We start from the raw sequence: 20,253 nt of genomic DNA, 5'->3' as shown, positions 1-20,253 counted from the left end.
ACTTTGGTTCTTGAGCATGTCTAGAGAAGGTGTGAGGAGGACAGTGACGACTCATTAAAAAGTCCATTTGGGTGATGTAAATGGTCAGGAAGGAGCCTACTAAAATGGAGTTGTGCAAAGGTTTGCTCAAACAGAAACCTCAATGTAAGAGAGGGTGTGATGGGGCCCACTGCATCTGGAACTGTGGACATGACCATTGACAACTTGTGGCCACAGAATTGAATGTCCCCTGAAGTTACATGTAGACCTGAAGGTCACTTCTTAACCCCATTAGCCAAACCTTTCGGCTCGGCTGTGCCATGAAGCCAGATCATTTGTTTACAGTTCAGACCACAGATGTGATTAAAACCAACCCTTTCATATAGAACGGCTCTGGAGGGAGACCCTATACAGAACTCAGCTTTTGGCCTCTGCTGGTGTAGTGGGTAAAATTGCCCAGAAGAGATGGGTAGGTGAGTTTCTTGAAGTTTACTGTGTTTTTTTAAAAAGTCTTAGCTCCCACCGCTAGGTTTAAGTGACATGTGCACAGATGAGGTTCTCGGGTTAGAGCTGAGTGGGAACAGCATGTCGTAGATGAGGCAACAGAGTGGGGACCCATAATGCAGTTCAAGATAGGCATTGCCCCGAGCCCCGAAGAGCTGCCTTGAGGGTACACTGGGGAGCATTATCAGAGCCCTGCTACGGTATCTGTGGCAAGAAATCCTGTGTAATTCAAGTATTTGTAGTGAAGTTGAATTGTGTCAAAGGAAGGCTTCTGTCAGTGATTGGCAGGGCTTGTTAGATACTTAAGGCATTAGGATGGCTTCTCAGGCCAGAGCTTAAAAGACGAGAGGGAGGTGCAGGCGACGGGTGCTGGTTCAGGCACACGAGCCTTGGTGATATCTGGTGGTATAACTGTTGTGGCCCTTTAGGGTTCAGATCAGGAAGGACCCTGACTATGATACTTGATGCTTTGGAGCAGGGAGTGGGTGGCACAGGGTGGGGAGTGCTTGCTCCGTCTGGAGAGGTGGTGAGGGCTTTCTGACCCTCACCCCTGTGTCTCCTTTTCCAGCCTGGAGATGACATAGTCTTAATGGCAGAAGCTCTGGAGAAGCTCTTCTTGCAGAAAATCAATGAACTGCCCACTGAAGAAACCGAGATCATGATAGTCCAGGCAAAAGGAAGAGGACGTGGGAGGAAAGAAGCAGGTAGGTTACCTCCAGTGTGCCCAGGCATGTTGGCCTCAGACTGAAACGGCAAGGACATTGGCTTTCCTTCTCCCCAGTCTTTGTTCCCCTTCTCCTGGTTCAGTGGAGGACCAGGGGTCAGGGGGCAGGCAGGCTTAGTAGTGGATGTGCCCCAGAGGGACACATGACTGGGTAACCTCCCACAAAGTAGAAATAATTGGGCCCTGCCTTTTTTAATGGACTTTGGTTAAAAAGAAAGTGTAAGTTTTTCAAAGCATTTTTAAGTTATTTGAATTCTTCACCCCATTTAGAGAAAAGAAATTAACCCGGCCAAGGGCAATTTTAACTAATAATCCCTATCCTGGAACCTCAAGGTTGGTTATTTGAATTATCTTAAGATGCTTATGTCAGAGCCAGGCCTGCTTCATGATGCTGCTGAAGTCGAAGTGAAGCCCTCCACTCCTTGCCCCTGTCTCTTAGGCTGACACAGGATTCCCAAGGCCAGCTGGAAAAGCTCTAACAGCTGCCTTCTGCATCTTGCCATCCTCAGCTCTGTGCCGAGGTGACCCATGCTGTGAGTTGTTTGCTTCTCTACAGAGAGGGCTTTCACCTAGCTTCCCGCCCTGCTCAGAAGTGGTGGCTTCACGGGAGCAAAGGGGGTTGGCTGGATCCCAGACAGTGTTGAGGTGTAGCCAAGGAGAGGTAGTCCTGACAGTCACCCCTTAGTCGTGGACCCTGCCAAGAGGTGTCCTGTATCCTTAACATCCAGGAGTCCTGCGACCAGAAGTAGCCTGGGACCAGGAGTTTGGTCTGCACATGGGACAGACGCGGGGTGTTGTGTGTTTGGGCTCACCCGCACAGCTGCAAGGAGGCAGTCTGAGCTGGTCACAAAGGGCAGCAGCCGTCCAGCCTCCTCCTGTGGCTCAGGGAGGTGGAAGCTTGCCAATTTCCAGAAACCTTGGCCAGGGCTGCTGATGCCGGCCCCCTGCCAGAATTGCTTACTCAGAAGGCAGAGCTTCTGGGAATGAGGACAGCTCTGTCCAGAAGTGCCAAGGAACATTTTTCCGCTCTCCAGCTACCGTCCTGGTGCTAACTCTCAGCGTGTGTTTCCTGCTCCTTTGGCGCAGGCCTCCATTCTCATGAAGGCATCTTTGTGCCCGATTTGGGACTTGAAGCCAGGACGCCTCAGGAAGTGTAGAATGCAGTGTGCCGCTGCTCTCAGAGAACCCGAGGGCAGGTGCACCAATTTGGCCAAGGTCTGGGGTGTTCGGGTTGTTCTGTCTCTAAGGCGAATAGTTACTGTGATAGTGTGTGCCATGCCCACGCAGATGTGTGCTCACCACATGTGACAGCGTCCCCCGTAAGGTCAGCCAGCATGTGTCGGGCTTGGCATCTAACCACCTGTCCCTTTTATGATTGATAGGGACGGCAAAACCTGGCGTCTCTACGGTACCAAACACAACGCAGGCATCGACTCCTCCGCAGACCCAGACCCCCCAGCAGAACCCTCCGCCCGTGCAGGCCACACCTCACCCCTTCCCCGCGGTCACCCCAGACCTCATCGTCCAGACCCCCGTCATGACAGTGGTGCCTCCCCAGCCACTGCAGACACCCCCACCGGTGCCCCCGCAGCCACCACCCCCACCCGCGCCAAACCCCCAGCCTGTGCAGAGCCACCCGCCCATCATCGCGACCACCCCACAGCCTGTGAAGGTGAGCATCCTGTGCGTGTGTGTGGCCCGACCCAGCCGCTGGCGGGCTCCTACCACCTCAGCTAGCACCCCCTCTCATCTTCTGCTCCGTAGCAATGAGGCTGGCAGGAGACAGTCACTTGTCCCTGCCAGTGCTTCATGCAGAGCCTGGCCTGGCTCTTGAGGCACTTGTGGGTGTTTTCCAGGGGGATTGTGCAGTGTTTACGTCACGGCCTAGAACCTGCTGTCCTGCTGGCCCACAGATTCCATAGTTGAGACCCACCTTCCAGGGGCTTGCTGATCTCTCCCGTATTTCTCATGTAGACTGTGCGTATTTGCAGATGCTGCCTAAATAGTTTCTAAAACATGCCTCCCGTGGGGGGCCGGTGTGATGAGGCTTGCCTCTGAGCGACTTCCCTGACATTAAGTAGGAAGCTGCTTCCGGAGGTTTCTTTGAGCTCCATTGAGCAGATTTCTGCACTCGGGTGTGTGCTTCCTCCTGCCACGGGCAGGGGTCCTGCCCCAGCTGCAGAGCAGATGGTGGGACAGGGTCTTTCCTTGCCTCGGTCTTCACACGTGGAGTTACATTTGAGCCCCATCCCTGAGAATGTTGGAACCCTAGAAAGGACCTAGCTTCAGGAGTGACCTGGGGGCCAGCTGTGCCAGCCGCCACCTCTGACCGCGCTTGTTGCACATGTGCTCTCGGCAGACAAAGAAGGGAGTTAAGAGGAAAGCGGATACCACCACCCCCACCACCATCGACCCCATTCATGAACCACCATCACTACCCCCGGAGCCTAAGACCACCAAGCTGGGCCCCCGGCGGGAGAGTAGCCGGCCTGTGAAGCCCCCCAAAAAGGATGTGCCCGACTCACAGCAGCACCCTGTGCCGGATAAGAGCAGCAAGGTCTCGGAGCAGCTGAAGTGCTGCAGTGGTATTCTCAAGGAGATGTTTGCCAAGAAGCACGCAGCTTATGCCTGGCCGTTCTACAAGCCCGTGGATGTGGAGGCGCTGGGTCTGCACGACTACTGTGACATCATCAAGCACCCCATGGACATGAGCACAATCAAGGTGAGCAGATGCCCCCTCCCCAGAGCTGGGGCTGGGGCTTCCTGGGACAAAGAAGGTCAGAACCTCCTAGGCTAGTCCAAGAGGAGGGCCCAGGCCTTGGGCTCTGGTGAACTGTGCCCTAGTAGCTTCTTTTCTCACCAGCTCAAAGAAGCCCAGCGCCCCCTGCTGGGAATCATGGGGACAACCTCCAAGACCACGTGCTTGGGCATTTTCTTCTCAGATAGCACTGCTGCCCCCTCATCTAGGGACAAGCCCTCTGTGGTCTTGGGCCCCACTAGCCACAGACTTCTTGCACAGTAGATGCTCCAGGACAGGTTGACATGCTAGGCTCTGTCATGCAGAGGGCCTTGATGTCACATCTCAGTAGGAGGCACACACAGTGCTGGCATTTTCATTGTAGTATTTTGAGGCCTTTCGATTATGTTTATTTTAAGCTGCGTTGCATTTTTGTTTGGGAGTGGAGTAAGCCTGCCCAGACATGGGACAGTGCTTGTGTACCCCCCCTTTTTTTTTTTAAGATTTATTCATTTTAGAGCACGTGAGCAAGTGTGGGGAGGGGCAGAAGGAGAGGGGGGAGAGGGGGAGAAGGAAACTTTAGTAGCCTCCGCCCTGAGCGTGGAGCCCAACTTGGGGCTTGATCCCATGACCTATGGTGAAACCAAGAGTTGGACGCTTAACCAACTGCATCACCCAGAGGCCCCCATTGGTGTTCCTTTTGACCAGTGTCTTGCCCTGTGTCACCAAGACAAGTGTATGTCAGGTCAGAACTGGTCCCATCCCTCTCTTTACAGTCTGGCTTAAGCTCTGCCTCTATTTATTCTGTGTCCTCTTGCCCCATAGCCCATCACAGTGACCAGAGTGGGTGGGTTTGGCATGGTAGCAGGGTATTTCCCGGCCCTGAGACTTGCTTTTGAGTGTCTCCTTGTCCACTTGACAAGTTCTTGAGAAGAACTAAGGTGATGATGACCTCTCCTCTGTTCCACTGAGAAGCCAACTTGCTCCTACAGGCAGCCCTCCTGGCTGTCACATCCCCATTGGAGCAGGGGCAGGCATAACCAACAAGGACCTGTCTTGTCTTTTCAGTCTAAACTGGAGGCCCGTGAGTACCGTGATGCTCAGGAATTTGGTGCTGATGTCCGATTGATGTTCTCCAACTGCTACAAGTACAACCCTCCTGACCATGAGGTGGTGGCCATGGCCCGCAAGCTCCAGGTGAGGTGCTGGGGAAGCTCTGAGCACAACATCTGTGGTAGGCAGGCTAGGGTCCTGGGTGGACCAGGCCTCTTTGGTATGATGCTGTGTTGTTTTGAAGATGGGCTCAAGTCAGGATAACGTGCCATTTTACATTGAGATTATTTCATTATAATTAAAGCAGAGTGGTTAGTTTGGGTCTTGGGTACTTGGGGTTTTGTTCTGGGGGATCCCACTGAAAGCCCCCTGCCCAGTAACTGCATTTGGTTGCCATTGGCCAAGAAGGGTGCATGTGCTGTGGATGGCCCAATATGTTCTCCAAAACAGACCTGTCTCACGTTGGTGGATGACACTGTTGTAAAGCAGATACTTTGACACAGTTGTGAGCTGAAGTAACTGTTTGCCTGTGGGCATTTGTTCACCAGAGCCTTGAAATCTTTTGCCTTCTAGCTTCTGGGTAGTTGTTTCTAGGCATTCTGTGAGGCCACATCTCCCTCATGGATTCCGTTGGGGATTGTGGCCCCTTCAGGTTGATCTGGACGGTGCACACTGTCAAGCAAGTGTGGGTGGGTGGGAGGGGGCAGGTGACCACATAATATATGAACTAACTTCACTTTGCTTTATTTAAAGGAGGAAAAATGTACTCAGATTTCAATAGTGGTTATCTTTGGGTAGAAAGATTAGGGGTTGGGGCGCCTGGGTGGCTCAGTCATTAAGCGTCTGCCTTCGGCTCAGGTCGTGATCCCAGGGTCCTGGGATGGAGCCCCGCATCGGGCTCACTGCTCAGCGGGAAGCCTGCTTCTCCCTCTCCCTCTCCCACTCCCCCTGCTTGTGTTCCCTCTCTCACTGTGTCTGTCAAATAAATAAAATCTTTAAAAAAAAAATTAGGGGTTAAAAATTATGGAGAATTGGGGCACCTGGCTGGCTCAGTCGGTGGAGCCTGCCACTCTTGATCTTAGGGTCATGAGTTTAAGCCCTTCATTGGGTGTAGAGATTTAAAACAAACAAAAAAACCCACAAAAAACTTAAAAATATGGAGAATAAAGTCTATAGTACTTTTATAATTTTTTTTTTTTTTTTTTTAGAATTACACATATAAACATTTCTGGCCTTTTCTCCCCAAGACCCTGGGTTGCTTCTGCTCTCAGTCAGAGCAGGCCCTGGGCTGGGTCACCTGTCATCACAAGGGACAGGCAGTCTGGTTGGAGCCCAGTGCCAGTTTGCACATCTGCTGTCCCACTCCCACCTGGTGGCTGGGTGGGGGGTGGGTTGGGGGGGTGGTTCCTCACACCTGGCTTTCCTAGCCATCTGTGGAGTGCTTCCAGAGCCGAAGTGAGGACTTGGCTTTGGCAGTCTGTGGGTCTGTTCTGCTTAGAGGCCACCTGAGTCCTGTCCTATTGCTCATCTGCCTCCTAGTTCTGTTAGCGCCACACATTGTCCCAGACCCACTATCAGAGTATCTCCTACCTCCTCACGCTGGAGCCAAAGCGTGGACTCTCTTGTTCTTCACTTGGCCCCTGGTCTGGGTCTTGGGCCGACTTTGGTGCAAAGGACGTGTCCTGAAGCTCTTAGGGTAGATTTAAAAAAACTTACTACTAATGTGAACCTGGCTGTTGTTATTTAAATGGAAAACTCAGCCTCCAACGTTCTTACAGTTTCTACTGTTTGTTTTTTGGTCTTATTTTTGCTGAGGTTTTTTTGGGGGGGGGTGGCTCTTAATTTGGTGCTCTCTGATTTCTTCACAAAGCTGCCCTTTCACTGTGGTTCTTCTGCATTTCTCATCCTTAAAGGAGCTCAGACTTTATAATTTTATGGCAATTCTCACACATGGCCACCAGGTGGCAGTGGTGCCCTCCGATCTGTGTTTTCAACCTCCTCTCGTGAGGACTGGGAAAGGGGGGTACTTTTACCCAAATTAATACACATACCCTTTACTTGCCCTCTTGCAAACAGCTAAACCAGAACAAGTCCTCTGTCAGCACGAAGATTGCTATTCTGAGCTACTTTACTGTAAAAAGAACAGAAAAGAGAAAGAATCCTCTAATATAGTCTAATATTCTCTCTCTAATTTCTGTGCCTGTTTTAAGTGTTTTGGTTTTGGTTTTTCTTCATTTCTCTCCTGTGAGTGGCATGAACATGGCCCAAACATGGGGTTTACCCATAGCAAGAGCACTGAGCTATTTTCCACACAGTAGCCTCTTTGTAAACATTTTTGTTCCAGATACCAGGCTGGACTAGGTGAAGTCCTTGCCCTGAAAGAGGGTCCATTTCAGGCAGGGGCAGTGCCTGGGTGAGCCATTTGGCACAGGGCTGCCTCTGCCCCTAGCCTGCTTTGCCCACCTCAGGGTGGGTTGCAGTGTTACTGAAAACAGTGTCACTTCTCCATTGCCACGAGGCAGGTGGAGGTATCTGCTTCAGGTGCAGAGTCGATGTGGAGGGCTTCTTGTCTGGAAGGTAGTTGCTGTGCTTGTGGCATTTCAAGCTTTTTCCTCTTCCTTTCTAAGCTTTCCTGGATGGGCATGGTTTAGATGGCTAGATTGTCCAGAATGAGGGAGGAGCAACAAAGTTCCAGTCCTTGTTTGCCTTTTTAGAAGGTATTAGACCTGCCTCCTCTTAAGTAGACTATGCCCAAGGACTGGGATTTACCTGAAAAGTTATATGGAAAAGGATCCACTGTGTTTTCCTCTTCTGGTCTCTGAAGTCCAGGCATTTAGAAAACTCACATCCCACCACCTGGCAGCCATGGTCACAAAGACAGCCAGGAGTGTCTGGGCTCAGGGTTTCCTCAGCCCAAGGGTGGCTTGGGCTAAGGCCTGCCAGCCTACCTGGTAGGCCCAGAGCTGCTGGTGGTACTGTCCTGTACTCTGTCATGAAGTGAGGAGTCATTTAGGAAATTTGGTACCCATGTAGATTACCAGAGTTCTTTTTCAAGAAAAAGTGCAAATTCAAGGTGGTATGCAATTATTTTTACAGCAAGGAAAAATGAAAATTGCATTGGGATATCCTGCATTAGATCCCAGAGGCAGGAAGCTTTTGAGGTGTGTGTAAATGTATGTGTCTGTGTGTCCACTCATGGCTGCATCTCCAGCACCTGGCACCTAGTGGCCTGCCACTGCCTGCATTCTATTCCCCACCACCACCCCCATCCTCTGGGCCCTGGTATGCCCAGGTATGGCCACGCCCCACAGCCATATCCATACTCGGCCATGCTTGACCTTTCGGCACTCCAGCAGCTCTTTAACTAGAGGGGGTGGGGGGTGTGCTTCCCCATGAATCTGATGTAGCCCAAAGTAGGTGACCCAGTGAACATTCTAGCAAGAGGAGACGCATGCTCTGAAACCAGTGTGCTTTGCTGATTGATGCTTAGAGTCGCAGTGTGGGTGGAGGTGATGGCATAGGTGGAAGAGCTGGGTCCCCCGGAGACACTGCCAGTCCTAGTGTGGGAGGCTGAGCCCCTGTCCCCCTAGAGAATGCTGGTTGTTGGTATTCACTGTTCCTCGCCATCACTGTCCTCCCTCACAAGACCTTCAACCTAGGTGCATCTCATTTGGTTTGGGCATCCTCTTGCCTGGCCCCACACCCTTTCCACCCATTCTCCACCTGGCCACCAGAATGAGCACCTGGATTCATGAGTCACACCTTTCTCTTCTTAGAGCCATCCTTGCTGGATCTCTGTAGCTCTTGGCATCATGTCTGCCGCTCATCCTTAGCTTTCAGGTTTCCCACAGGCTCTCTACCACCCCCTTTCTGTTTCCACCTTAACACTTACAGCACTTCACAACTATTACCATACAACAGGCCCCAGCAGGTGCCAGCCTATCTCAGCCACTTGGGAAGGTTCTTCTGCAGTAGGCTCTGGCTCACTGGCACTCAGGCCCAAGTACATTTCCCAGGATGTCCCCCACTGGGGCCAGAGCAGATGGGAGGAGGACAGGTCTTGCAGCTGGGCATGGCCGGGAACCAGAAGCCCCAGCTTGCAGGCCCTGTGGTGCTTTCCCAGCCAGCCCACCTGGCCTCCTACCTTGCACTCTTCGCTGTTTATGGTCTTGGGATAGCAGGGCCCTAGAGTACCCTGGGAGTGGAAAGAGGCCTCAGGGTGAATCCTGCCCTCCCCCCCCGCCCCCCCCCGCCCCGCCTCCATTTCCACAATAGCCACAGCCTGTTGGGGAGGAGTAGGGATGTCCTTGTGGCAAGGGTAGTGCTGTCTGGCAGGTGGCAGGAGAGGCTGGGTGCACAGATAAGTGGCACGAGGAAGCTCCCATCTGGTAAAGGCTCACCTCTCAGCAACACTGAGTACTTGGCTGTGCCTGCCACCCTCCTCCCTTGGTGGGATCCAGACACATCAGGCACACTCCTCTAACCTGCCCTCTGCCTCTGGGCAGCAGGCCTGGCTTTTCGTGGATGTTCGTGTAGGTCTGTTGGGGACCCAGGCCTGCCCATATCTAGGGCACTGAGGTGAGGGCCCCTGCTCTGGTGTGAGCCCTTGTCTCCTTGGCAGCCTGGGCGGTGACAGTCTCTGATCATCCCTTGTGTGTGTCTTCTCCATTGCCCTCAGACCTGCTCCAGAATTTATTTCTGCGTGAATTAAAAAGGCATTACCCTTTCAGGACTTAGTCTGGTAGTAAAACCATTTAGACAGGGCGCCTGGGTGGCTCAGTTGGTTAAGTGACTGCCTTTGGGTCAGGTCATGATCCTGGAGTCCCTGGATCGAGTCCCGCATCGGGCTCCCTGCTCGGCAGGGAGTCTGCTTCTCCCTCTGGCCCACCCCCCTCTCATGTGCTCTCTCTCAAATAAATAAAATCTTAAAAAAAAAAACATTTAGACAGCAAAGTCTAGGTCCTCACCTTGCTGGGAGGAGGAGCTGCCTTGGACGAGGCTGAACTGGGTGGTCTGGAGGGGAGAGGACAGCACTGCAGTTGAGGACGAATCTACCCTGTTGCCTGGGTCACCTTTCCTAGCTGCCTTGGGGAGGGGAAACCTGAAGCTGTGTTTCCAGAGATAGCAGGAGAGGTTTCTAGGGCCAGCTCTGTCAAGTGTACCCTAGTTTGTTTGACACAGCTAGATCCCACAGCTCTCCTGGGCTGTGCAGCTCTGAAGTATCCATTCACACTTGGGAAAGGCCCCTTCTCGAGAATTATGTGAGATGCCATGTTGACGAACTTTGTCCAGGCTTAAAGTAGGTCCTAATATCCTGCTGGGAAGCTAGCTCTGTTCCTTTCACTGCTGTCCTCTGTCCTGAGTCATCACTGGAATTTATGACCCTGGAGCCCTCAGGGTAGGAAGGGACCTGCCCAGCTGGCTGGTGGGGCAGCACAGGTGGGCCCAGGTACCCAGGTGGAGTTGTGCTCAAGCTCTGTGACCCCACATGGAGTTCCATCAGATTCCTGGGTCTTAGAATTGGGAGGCCTCAGTCTCCTGTCAAGGGATCCCATGCTTAATATAAGGTTGGGTCACTGGCACCTCACAAGACTTACTCCCTCCTGCAGCCCGTCCTCAACACCCCCCACAGCCACTCTTCTATACCTTTCGCACCTTGCCGGGCATGCCCTGGAGATACCTCAGCCAGTGGCATGGCTTTGCTCAGTTACATGCCCCAGAGGTGATCTGAGGAGTGGGGAGGCAGATGCAGACATGTGCCCACTGTAGCAGAGGCTCAGTTGCCTCACTGGCCATGGGCTCTGTGCCAGGCACATTTACTGCAGGGCTGGGCCTTTGCACGTGCTGTTTCCTTTGCCTGGAATGCTCTCTAAAACTGCAGAATGCACCCACTTCCTGTAGGAGTGTGAACCCGAGGTGGGCAGAGGCTCCTGTTCTGTTCACTGCTGTTTCTTGGTGCCCGGCCCTGGCATCCAGAAGGCTCCCTCAGGAAGTGCTGAGTAAGCACTGACCTGACAAGAGCCTTGGGGCACTCTTCGTGGGTCCTTCCCTTGACCTGCCATCTATCTTCAGTCCCTAAGCAGACATCCTCAGTGGGCCAGTGGCCTCCTGTGACCTGGGTCACATGTACATACCTGGGCTGTATCTCCTGGGGAGTGGGTGCCAGGCCGTGGCAGGAACATATTTCTTTTCAAAGTGAATTTGTGAGGAGTGTTGGAAGAGCTGGCAAGGGGCTTTGGCCCACCCCTTGCCTTAGTGGGCAGGGTGGGGGGGGTCACCATCAGCCCAGCCCTCTGACCCTCCTGCTTGCTTTCTCTTGAGTCAATCCCGGCAGCCGGGGAGGCTGTGGTGATGCTGAGCCACAGCCCAGGCAGCCCCCTGCCACACATGCCCGGGCACCTGGGAGCCCTCACGGGCACGGCTTCTCCCCCACCAGGATGTGTTCGAGATGCGCTTTGCCAAGATGCCAGATGAGCCAGAGGAGCCTGTGGTGGCCGTGTCCTCCCCGGCGGTGCCACCCCCCACCAAAGTGGTGGCCCCACCCTCGTCCAGCGACAGCAGCAGTGACAGCTCCTCCGACAGTGACAGCTCCACCGATGACTCTGAAGAGGAGCGAGCCCAGCGGCTGGCAGAGCTCCAGGAGCAGGTGAGGGTGCCTGCAGCCCCGTAACCGGTCCCCCAGCATCCCAGCATGCACGGACCGGGCAGTCTCTCCAGGGGTCACCACGGCATGTGGAGTTCCAGTTCCGAGTTCCGCAGGAGCAGAATTCCCGCTGGTCCACCTGTGCCAGGTGCACGTGCGTTGTAAACACGGAGCTGACCCTTGAGCAGTGTAGGGTTTTGGGGTGCTGGCCTCCTGTGCAGCTGAAAATCTACTCCCCCAGAAAACTTAACCGATAATCTACTCTTGACCAGAAGCCTTACCTATAACAGTCAATTAATGTATGTTTTATAGGTTACACACATTATGTACTATATTCTTAACAATGAAGTAAGTTTTTAATAAAGTGGAAAAAAAATGGTAAGCAATAGAAGACACACTTATAGTACTGTATTGATTGGGGAAAAAAAAAAAACTACTGTAAGTTGACCTGCACAGTTAAAACCTACGTTGTTCAAGAGTCCATTGTACATACGTGGATGTTTTGTTGGGGAGACGTGGCTGTTCTGGGGGCAGAGGTGAGGCTTCTAGATCTTCCAGTATCTGGAAGGAGGAGCCTGAGCCAGGATATCTATCTCTCCTGGGGCCCTACAAGCCAGACATCAGGGCCTTAGTACCCAGCCTCCTAGGGACCCTGCTCCTGGATGGCCGTGGAGCTCAGTGTCTGCCAGCTTGGGCAGCTCCTCTAGCAAGGAAGGACACTGGCCACCCTCGGATCCGAGTCTGTGGCCCGGGTGGGCATGGGCACTTCGAAAATCTGGTGAGGCAACAGGTCACAAGGCTGAGGGCCAAGCCCCCTCCCTGTGCTTCCCTCCTCCCCTGCCCCCTGACGCCTGGGGGTCCACACACAGACTAGGATGATGGGTGTGTGTGTCTTGCCTGTCTGCTCCACAGCTCAAAGCCGTGCACGAGCAGCTTGCAGCCCTCTCCCAGCCCCAGCAGAACAAACCAAAGAAAAAGGAGAAAGACAAAAAAGAAAAGAAAAAGGAAAAGCACAAAAAGAAAGAGGAAGTGGAGGAGAATAAGAAGAGCAAAGCCAAGGAACTTCCTCCCAAAAAGACCAAGAAAAATAATAGCAGCAACAGCAATGTGAGGTCTGTGCCTCCCTAGTCTGCCCGGGGTGGGGGGGTAGGGGGGACAACCCCTGCCCGCCATGATGGGTAAGGAGGCTGCATCTGTGCCCTTTCCTCTGGGATGGATCTTTGGTGCGCACTGTGTTTGGGAAGGGAGGGGGGATAGCAGGGAGCATGGAGTGGAAGGTGAGGACAGAGCATGGTTTGCAGTCTGTCTGCAGTGGGTGCTCCCGATAAGGGCTTGCCAGGCTACCCCATTTCCCTTGAAGGCCATCTGGGTGGGGGTGTGGAAGCCATCCACCAAGCCCCAAATGGAGGAATGGGTGCCTGGCTTTCCCAGGACACTCGTTCCTCACAGTGTCTGCATCGCCCCTTCATAGCAAGAAGGAGCCAGCGCCCATGAAGAACAAGCCCCCTCCTGCGTACGAGTCAGAGGAGGAGGACAAGTGCAAGCCCATGTCGTATGAGGAGAAGCGGCAACTCAGCCTGGACATCAACAAGCTCCCTGGCGAGAAGCTGGGCCGTGTGGTGCACATCATCCAGTCCCGGGAGCCCTCCCTCAAGAACTCCAACCCTGATGAGATCGAGATCGACTTTGAAACTCTGAAGCCGTCCACCCTGCGAGAACTGGAGCGCTATGTAACCTCTTGTTTGCGGAAGAAAAGGAAACCTCAAGGTGCCTTTGGCGCGCGCCCCCCGCCCCCCGCTTCCACCGGGCAGGGTGGTTCTCAGTCCTGGCCATCCCAGCCAAGAGGGAGGAGGCCATCCCATCCGTGGTTCACTTTGCCTTCCAGACGTGGCCCTCTCCCTGTGCAGGCTGTTTTTCCAATTATAAAAGCTATGTCCTAGGCAAAGAAGCCTCTGGGCGGTGGCAACATCGCAGTGGACCCTGGGCTGTGGGTGTGCCATTCTCAGTCTCCTGGCTGGTACCCATCGGGGGCCTGCCTGCACCTCAGCAGCCTCTGCCCTGCTCCTAGCAGTGCTGCTCTCACTCTTGCCACTGAGCCTTCCCTAAAGCCAGCCACTCCCACCCTGCCACCGCCTCTTTGCAACAGGCATGGGGGTGGGGAGCAGGGGCCAGGAGGAGAGGTGGTGGGTCAGCATTGTCGCTGCCTGCTGTTCTTCTCTAGTTCCACATCGCCCCCTCCACGCAGTCTGCCAAGCAGCTCTTTCCTGTTAGAAATGCTTTGTCTTAGCTCACAGCTTTAGTCTTGAGACCAGTAGGACTTAGGATCCACGTCAGCGTGTGATGCGTAGCCTCTCGCCCAGCCTGGACTGCCTCCTGGGGTTCTCAGGCCCCTCCCTGGGGCACTATACAGTGACGTTCTGCCCTCGGTCTACATGCCGTGGTGCTGGGAGACTCCTGGGCCTCTTTCATGTCTTGCTTTGTCTCTCCTGTCATGTCCCCTTTAGGTCCCCTTCACCCACTGCCCGAGAAGTAGCTGAGGGAGCCCCAGCCCAGCAGTTCCTTGTGTTAGGGAATCCCCTCCTGCCTTGTCTTGTACTCTCTGAGGAACCCAGCACGGGGTATTCTGTGGGGTCGGAGGGGCTTTGAAATTCTGGTATTAAGCCAAGTTTTGGCTGACGTGCAGTAGACTGGCAGCTTACCACTGGGAAATGTGGGACTGGCAGGGCCTCTTAGCAGCAGCCCTCTGGCTCACAAGGCACCGACTCCCTGCTGGCCCTTCTTGCAGGCTGTTGGGGTGTGCCCTTGGCCAATGGCAGCCTCCTAGGTCGGGGCCCTGCGTGACTCAGTCTCTGTTGCTTTCTTACAGCTGAGAAAGTTGATGTGATTGCTGGCTCCTCCAAGATGAAGGGCTTCTCATCCTCGGAGTCGGAGAGCACCAGCGAGTCCAGCTCCTCTGACAGCGAAGACTCTGAAACAGGTTAGGCATCTTCCTTCCTATCTCGTCGCATTCCTGCCTGTGTCGGGCTTAGTCATGTGTCCAGGCTGCTAGAGACCAGAGATGGTGGTCCTAAGAACTTTCTGGGCCCTCCCATCTTAGAGGGCTGCCATGGTAACCCTCTACCTGGGGCAGTGGGTGACCCTGTACCCTGAGGAGAAGTTGCTGAGGGTATTGACACTGCACAGTCCTGGGGTGTTTGGTGGGGGGGGGGCTGGTGAGGACTTTGGGTGTTGGGGCCCAGGTGGTGGCATTGACCTTAGGGTGACCCTGCCCAGTCTTACGGTCTTCCCAATGTCACAGTTGCATGCAGCATGGCTGTTCCAGGTGATGTGCTTTTGCAGGTGTGGAGCAGTCTGCTCTCAGCTCTGCTGTCACCCAGGCTCAGGGCATTGCCGTCCTCCCCAGAGTGCTCACAGCTGCATTGGCTACTCCTAACTGTGCTCGCATTTGGACCAGTGTGTCCTACAACCTCTAACAGTTCTCTCTCCGTGTTTCATGGCCTGCACGTGTGCCCCCTGGTGCCCTGGCAGAGCCCACCACCCACCTGAGCAGCAGCTTCAGTGTGGCGGGGAGGGTGGGAGCGAGTGAGGGCAGGCGGAGATGCTGAGAGCTGCATGGTGGTAGGGAGAGGAGCTTTTCCTCCAGATGTGTGCTTTCCTGGTTACTCTCAGGGAGCAGGAAGGTGCTCCCACTGGCCAGGAGGAGAGGCTAGAGAAGAAGAAGCCTGGCAACCAGCCTGTACTGTGAGGTGGAGCTGGCCATGTGTGTCTGGGTGCACACGGTTGCCCCTGGGCAGGTCTAGCTCCATCAGCTGAGCAGACAATCTGCAGACCACCAGAGAGCCAGCTCTGGGGCCTTCTGGCATGCCCCTCCGGAGGCAGCCTGTGGTTACGCGTATGCACAGTGGGAAACGTGTTTGGGCAACAAAGACCCCTGGTGTTTTCTTTTATAGATCTGTCCCTTCTCTGGCATTTTATTCTTACTGGAGATAAACAGTAAGCCGCACTTAATCAGTTCATCAACATAATGTGATCTGATCATGCCAAGGAAGTGTGAGGATTGCTCACCGCAGCTCGGTGATCCCACTCCAAGGCATGTGCTCACACGGGTCCTTGTGTGGGCTCAGCCTGCCTCTGGGGCAGTGGAGGATGGGAGGGCTTCTGGGCCTTCTCACTCTTTCTCTCCGCTTTTATGGTAGAGGGTACCAGACTTTCCTAGTGGGTTGGAGGCTTGCCTTGGGATGGGCTAAGGGCTTCTACAGGACTCCCAAATTCTGTGGACTACCTCATTTCCAGTGGGCTCAAATGAGACTGATTAAGCTATATTCTGTATTTATTGAGCTCCAGTGTATGCAGAGACTGCTGGCAGTTTGCTGCCCTCTTGTCTCCATCTTTTGTCCTTTTCTTCCTAACCAGCAAGCACCCCCCCCCCGTGGCTTTTTAATCTGTCAACCAGCAGGGGGCGCCACACCATATGCCTGCCAGAAAGGGCTGGCCCCAAGCCAGGGCCACTGCACTCAGTAGGATGAATGGCCATATTCTTGGGCCCAATTAGCATTCCTGGTGGCCACTGACTTCTCACTTTCGGTGCCAGCCACCTCTCGGGTTTGCCTTTTGCTCTGGGCTTTTGCACCTCCTGCGGTTCCTAGCAGGCTGCTCCTACTAGGGGTTTCACAGCCTTTTCTCCTAAGGATCTGAGTGACCAAAAGAAAACCCCAGAGGTTGGAATTGGCAGGAGACCTGATTGTTAAAACAGTGCAGTTTGGCCAAGGGCAGACTGCCCCGACGTGGCACCCAACTGTCAGGTCCTGATTGCGAGTCTATAACTGTGGCCTTTGTCCCTGATCCCCGAGCTCTTCTTTGGGGCGTGTTTGCTGGAGGAAGGAGTTCTCCTGGGCTCCTGAGTGCCCTGCACCCACCTCCTGCCGTGTGCTGTGGGGTTGCTGTGGGGTAGCTGTGACGGCGTCTCCGGCAGCTCTTGACTGCTGAGGTTATTTTTTTCCCTTTTTGTTCCCCCTTTGAAAGAAATGGAAAGATTGTGCAACAAGTAATCTGAGAGTCCTGGGAACAGCTGTCTGGGCGGGAAGGAGGGTGAGATTTACAGTCTCCGAGCCGCCGGCCTTCAGGCTCCCAGGCTCCAGCAGTTCGGCCCCCGTGGCTTGCTGGGCTGCTTCCGGCTCATCCCTCTTTCCAGGCATCCTCCCTGCCTCGTCTTGGGAGGCTCCCATTTGTCTTCTAAGTTCTGGCTTTTCTTTTTTCATCTGTGTGCACTGGAGAGCTCTGTTGTGGGTCGACTGGGCGCTTCCACCCTGTGGGTTTGTGCCCTGGGGCTCAGACACTGTCAGCCCCAAAGTGGGAGCTTGCACCCCTGCACCACTCAATGCAGCCATCCCCCACCCCATCCCACACAGGAAACCGCACGCACTTCCAGGGCAGCTCCTCCAGCAGCTGCTCAGGCTGGGTCCCTGGAGCTAGGCAGCCCCAATTTCTGTGACCAGTTAGTGGGGGTAGGGCAGGGTGGGGGGCGCTGAAGGTATTTCCTTTGGTCCTTTGGGGCTTAATTGTTTTGCCCTCCTTGTTCTTGTGTTTCCATTTGGACCGGAGCCGAAATTCGTGAAAGGGCCTATTTTTGTCACTTGTACTAAGGGTCATTTCTGCTGACAGGGCCCGAGACATGAATCACCAAAAGAAACCAAACAGAGGCACAAAATTGGGGCTTGATGGGGTGGGGGGGGTTGCATAGACCCCTGTTGGCCACTCTCCATAGATAAGGATGCTGTGGGCTGCTCAAGGCACAGGGCTGGTCTGTGGGGCCAAGCTTTAGTTCAGGGAGGCGGTGCCCCCACAAATGGGAATCGGGGGATGGGGAGGTCGGTTGGACTTTCCTAGCTCCATTCCCAGGCCACCCTGTGTCCTGTCTGCCTCCTGCGCCCGCCCGCCCGCCTGCCCAGAAGCACACTGTTGGCCAGTCCCGCCACATCCTCCAAATCCAGCTATTACTTGGGTTGTGGTCTTTCGTTGAGCTTCAGTTCTGGCTAATGACTGAATCTGCTTCAGGGTTCAGTACTGGGACAGGATAGGGGATACAGATGCTCCTTTTGCATGGCCATCCCAGGTGGGCTATGGGCAGAGCTGTGGCCTCCCTGTCACCCGTGCTGGGATATGTCTGCCTGGCTCATGGGGCCAGGAGGGATGTCCTAGGACTCTTTTTTTTTTTTTTTAAAGATTTTATTTATTTGAGAGAGAGAGTGAGAGATAGAGAGCACATGAGAGGGGGGAGGGTCAGAGGGAGAAGCAGGCTCCCCGCCGAGCAGGGAGCCCGATGCGGGACTCGATCCCGGGACTCCAGGATCATGACCTGAGCCGAAGGCAGTCGCTTAACCAACTGAGCCACCCAGGCGCCCTGTCCTAGGACTCTTTTTTCCAGTCTTCCACCCAGTCATATTGCTGATGATGGACTCCTTCCACATGCCATCCACAAGTCTTTGTTTCTGGGCAGGGTGGACACACAGCTCATGTCCCTCTTAGCACATCCTCCTACCCCAGCTACCTGGCCTGGGACGGGTTCGGGGAGGTGTGGGGCAGTGCTCTTGGATTTGGGCCTGGTCTTCTAGTTGCAGTGGGAGCACACTCCAGCTATTTTAGTCTCCTTGTTTCCTTTTCCCAGGATTGGAGCATGTGGGTGTTTCTTAATAGCTCCAGGGGAAAAAGGAATGCTTAATGTTTTGGAAAGATTTGAGCCGGAAAGTGCAGACAGAGGCCATGGGGCGTTCTTCCCAGACAACCAGCCTCAGCTTCCGACCCCTGGGGTCTTTGAGGGACTGGGTTCCAGTCCCATCTTGGGGCCTGCTGCTGCCTGCTCCAAGGGTATGACGCTTGCTCTTGGGAAAAGGGAGAGGCCCCTGGTAAGGGTGGGGGGGTGGGGTGGGGATAGAAAAAGACCTGGAGGATGGGACTGTAGCTGGTCTGCCTGTACTGTCAGGTGACCCCTCATACACCCACATGCAGGGGTCGCAGCTGGAGGGACTCTGAGGCTTCATGGGCGAGGGTGAGCCTTGTGGAATGTGCCCTGAACGAGAGGCTGGCCGGTGGGTGGGTTTTTCCCACGCGCACACTTGAATACCATGGGAGTGCGGTGTTGGTTGCATCCGTGACTCCAACAGAGGCATCCGCTCTGCTGTGTGAGTGGGAACGGGCCCCATGCCCCTCTCCGGTCAAGGGGAAGCACACTCAATGCCCTGGGAAAAGAAGGGGACAGCTTTACTCCTCAGCCTGTTTTCATTTTATCCCCCCCCCCCACCTCCTTGACAGTGTGTATAATTGCTTCCTCTTTTTATAATTTGGGTGTTTTATATTTGTTTTCTGTTTTTTGTTTTTGTTTTTTTTTGTGTGTGTGTGTGGTTATTTATTTGGTGGTGGTGGTGGTTGTTTCTTGGGGTTTGTAGGAATGCAGAAATGAGGCTGTTTGCTAGAGGTCCTGCACTCTAGAGCCCCTTTCTGGAGGATTTTCTCATCTCTGCCCAGGCCCTGAGGAAGGGCTGGCATCACCTCCGTGAGGTAGACAGTGTGCAGAAAAGCAGGTCCAGAGGGGACAAACTTAGAGTCGGGGGTGCCTGATGGGTGTGGCATACCTGGCTGGTCTTCAGGAATGATGGCAAGTAGGGCAGGCAAGGGCGCCTCTCACATTCAAAGACCTTCAATAAAGGGAATTCCGGCCTGCGCTCACGGTGCACATGGAACTTGTTACTGGAAGCAGCTGTTCTGTGTAGAAGCATAAACAGGGCTCTGGGTGGTTTTGGAGACATCCATGTGTGCAGGGACTGTGCCCCTTGTAAAGGGAAGGTGGGTCCATCGCCGCCCGTGGCTGGCCAGGCAGGGGGCAGGGCTCCTAGACTCCGGCGCCGTTCTCTCGTGCCCTGTCAAGCGGGCAGGGCACAGGAGGCTGGCTCGGTCTGTGGTTCTTCTGTTCTTGTGACTTGAACGGTACATTCCACACCATTTCTCTCACACTGGTTTCTCTCTCCCTCTATGTAGGTCCTGCCTAATCATTGGACACGGACTCTTAATAAAACGGTCTTCAGTTCCAGATTCCTTCCCAGCAAGCTATAGCTTAAGTCCATTTTCTTCTGTGAAAGGGACAGGACTCCATCAAGTTATGGAATTCCTCAGAGCCCTGGGCCTGTCCCCTGGGGTGGATTAGTCATGTCCAGCAGTACACGCCTAGTCCCGCCTCCGGGAAGGCTGCCTGCTTGGCTGGCCCCCCAGGCCTCCTGTGTAAAGACTGCCTGGCTGTCCTGCCCAGCCTCCCTGGTCATCTGGGGTCTTCTGGGCAGGTGGCATCTCCCAGTGGGTGATGACAATCCCCCCTGCACACACATAACGTGGTGCTGCTCCGTGTGCAAGGCCCCATCACAAGTATGTTTTCTCTCTTCATCCCTCCCTCTTTGTTTGGATCCTAACTGCTTTCCTCCTGGACCTTAAAATGACGTTAGTTAGCCCAGGGAAGGTCTCATTTAGTCTAAGGAAGAACATTCATTTAGAGTTTTTCCCCATGAGGGACAGGGGCCTTAGGGGCAAGCCTAGTTGGGCCTGCAGGCTTGCGGGGCTGTCCCTCTG

General features: G+C 54.2%; 1 protein-coding gene across 9 annotated transcripts in view; it reads left to right on the top strand.

Annotated features, from left to right (window-relative positions):
* BRD4 (bromodomain containing 4) overlaps positions 1-20,253 on the top strand; it is a 92,603-nt gene that overhangs the window by 60,435 nt on the left and 11,915 nt on the right. For 8 of the 9 annotated variants that reach the window (XM_081814419.1, XM_081814426.1, XM_081814427.1 and 5 more), the window contains exons 4-11: positions 1,052-1,187; positions 2,590-2,879; positions 3,567-3,929; positions 5,013-5,141; positions 11,434-11,643; positions 12,553-12,752; positions 13,112-13,407; positions 14,507-14,617. In XM_081814419.1, coding sequence (XP_081670545.1) covers positions 1,052-1,187; positions 2,590-2,879; positions 3,567-3,929; positions 5,013-5,141; positions 11,434-11,643; positions 12,553-12,752; positions 13,112-13,407; positions 14,507-14,617 — 1,735 coding nt within the window. Of the gene's footprint in view, positions 1-365; positions 453-1,051; positions 1,188-2,589; positions 2,880-3,566; positions 3,930-5,012; positions 5,142-11,433; positions 11,644-12,552; positions 12,753-13,111; positions 13,408-14,506; positions 14,618-20,253 lie in introns of all 9 variants that reach the window. The other variant, XM_081814454.1, reaches the window with a different exon arrangement.

The sequence above is a fragment of the Leptonychotes weddellii genome, chromosome 1 (genome assembly GCF_054177405.1).
Source record: "Leptonychotes weddellii isolate Sample4059 chromosome 1, ASM5417740v2, whole genome shotgun sequence".
NCBI lineage: Eukaryota > Metazoa > Chordata > Mammalia > Carnivora > Phocidae > Leptonychotes > Leptonychotes weddellii.
Note: the sequence above shows the minus strand (reverse complement) of the source record. Positions and strands in the feature narration are given on the sequence as shown.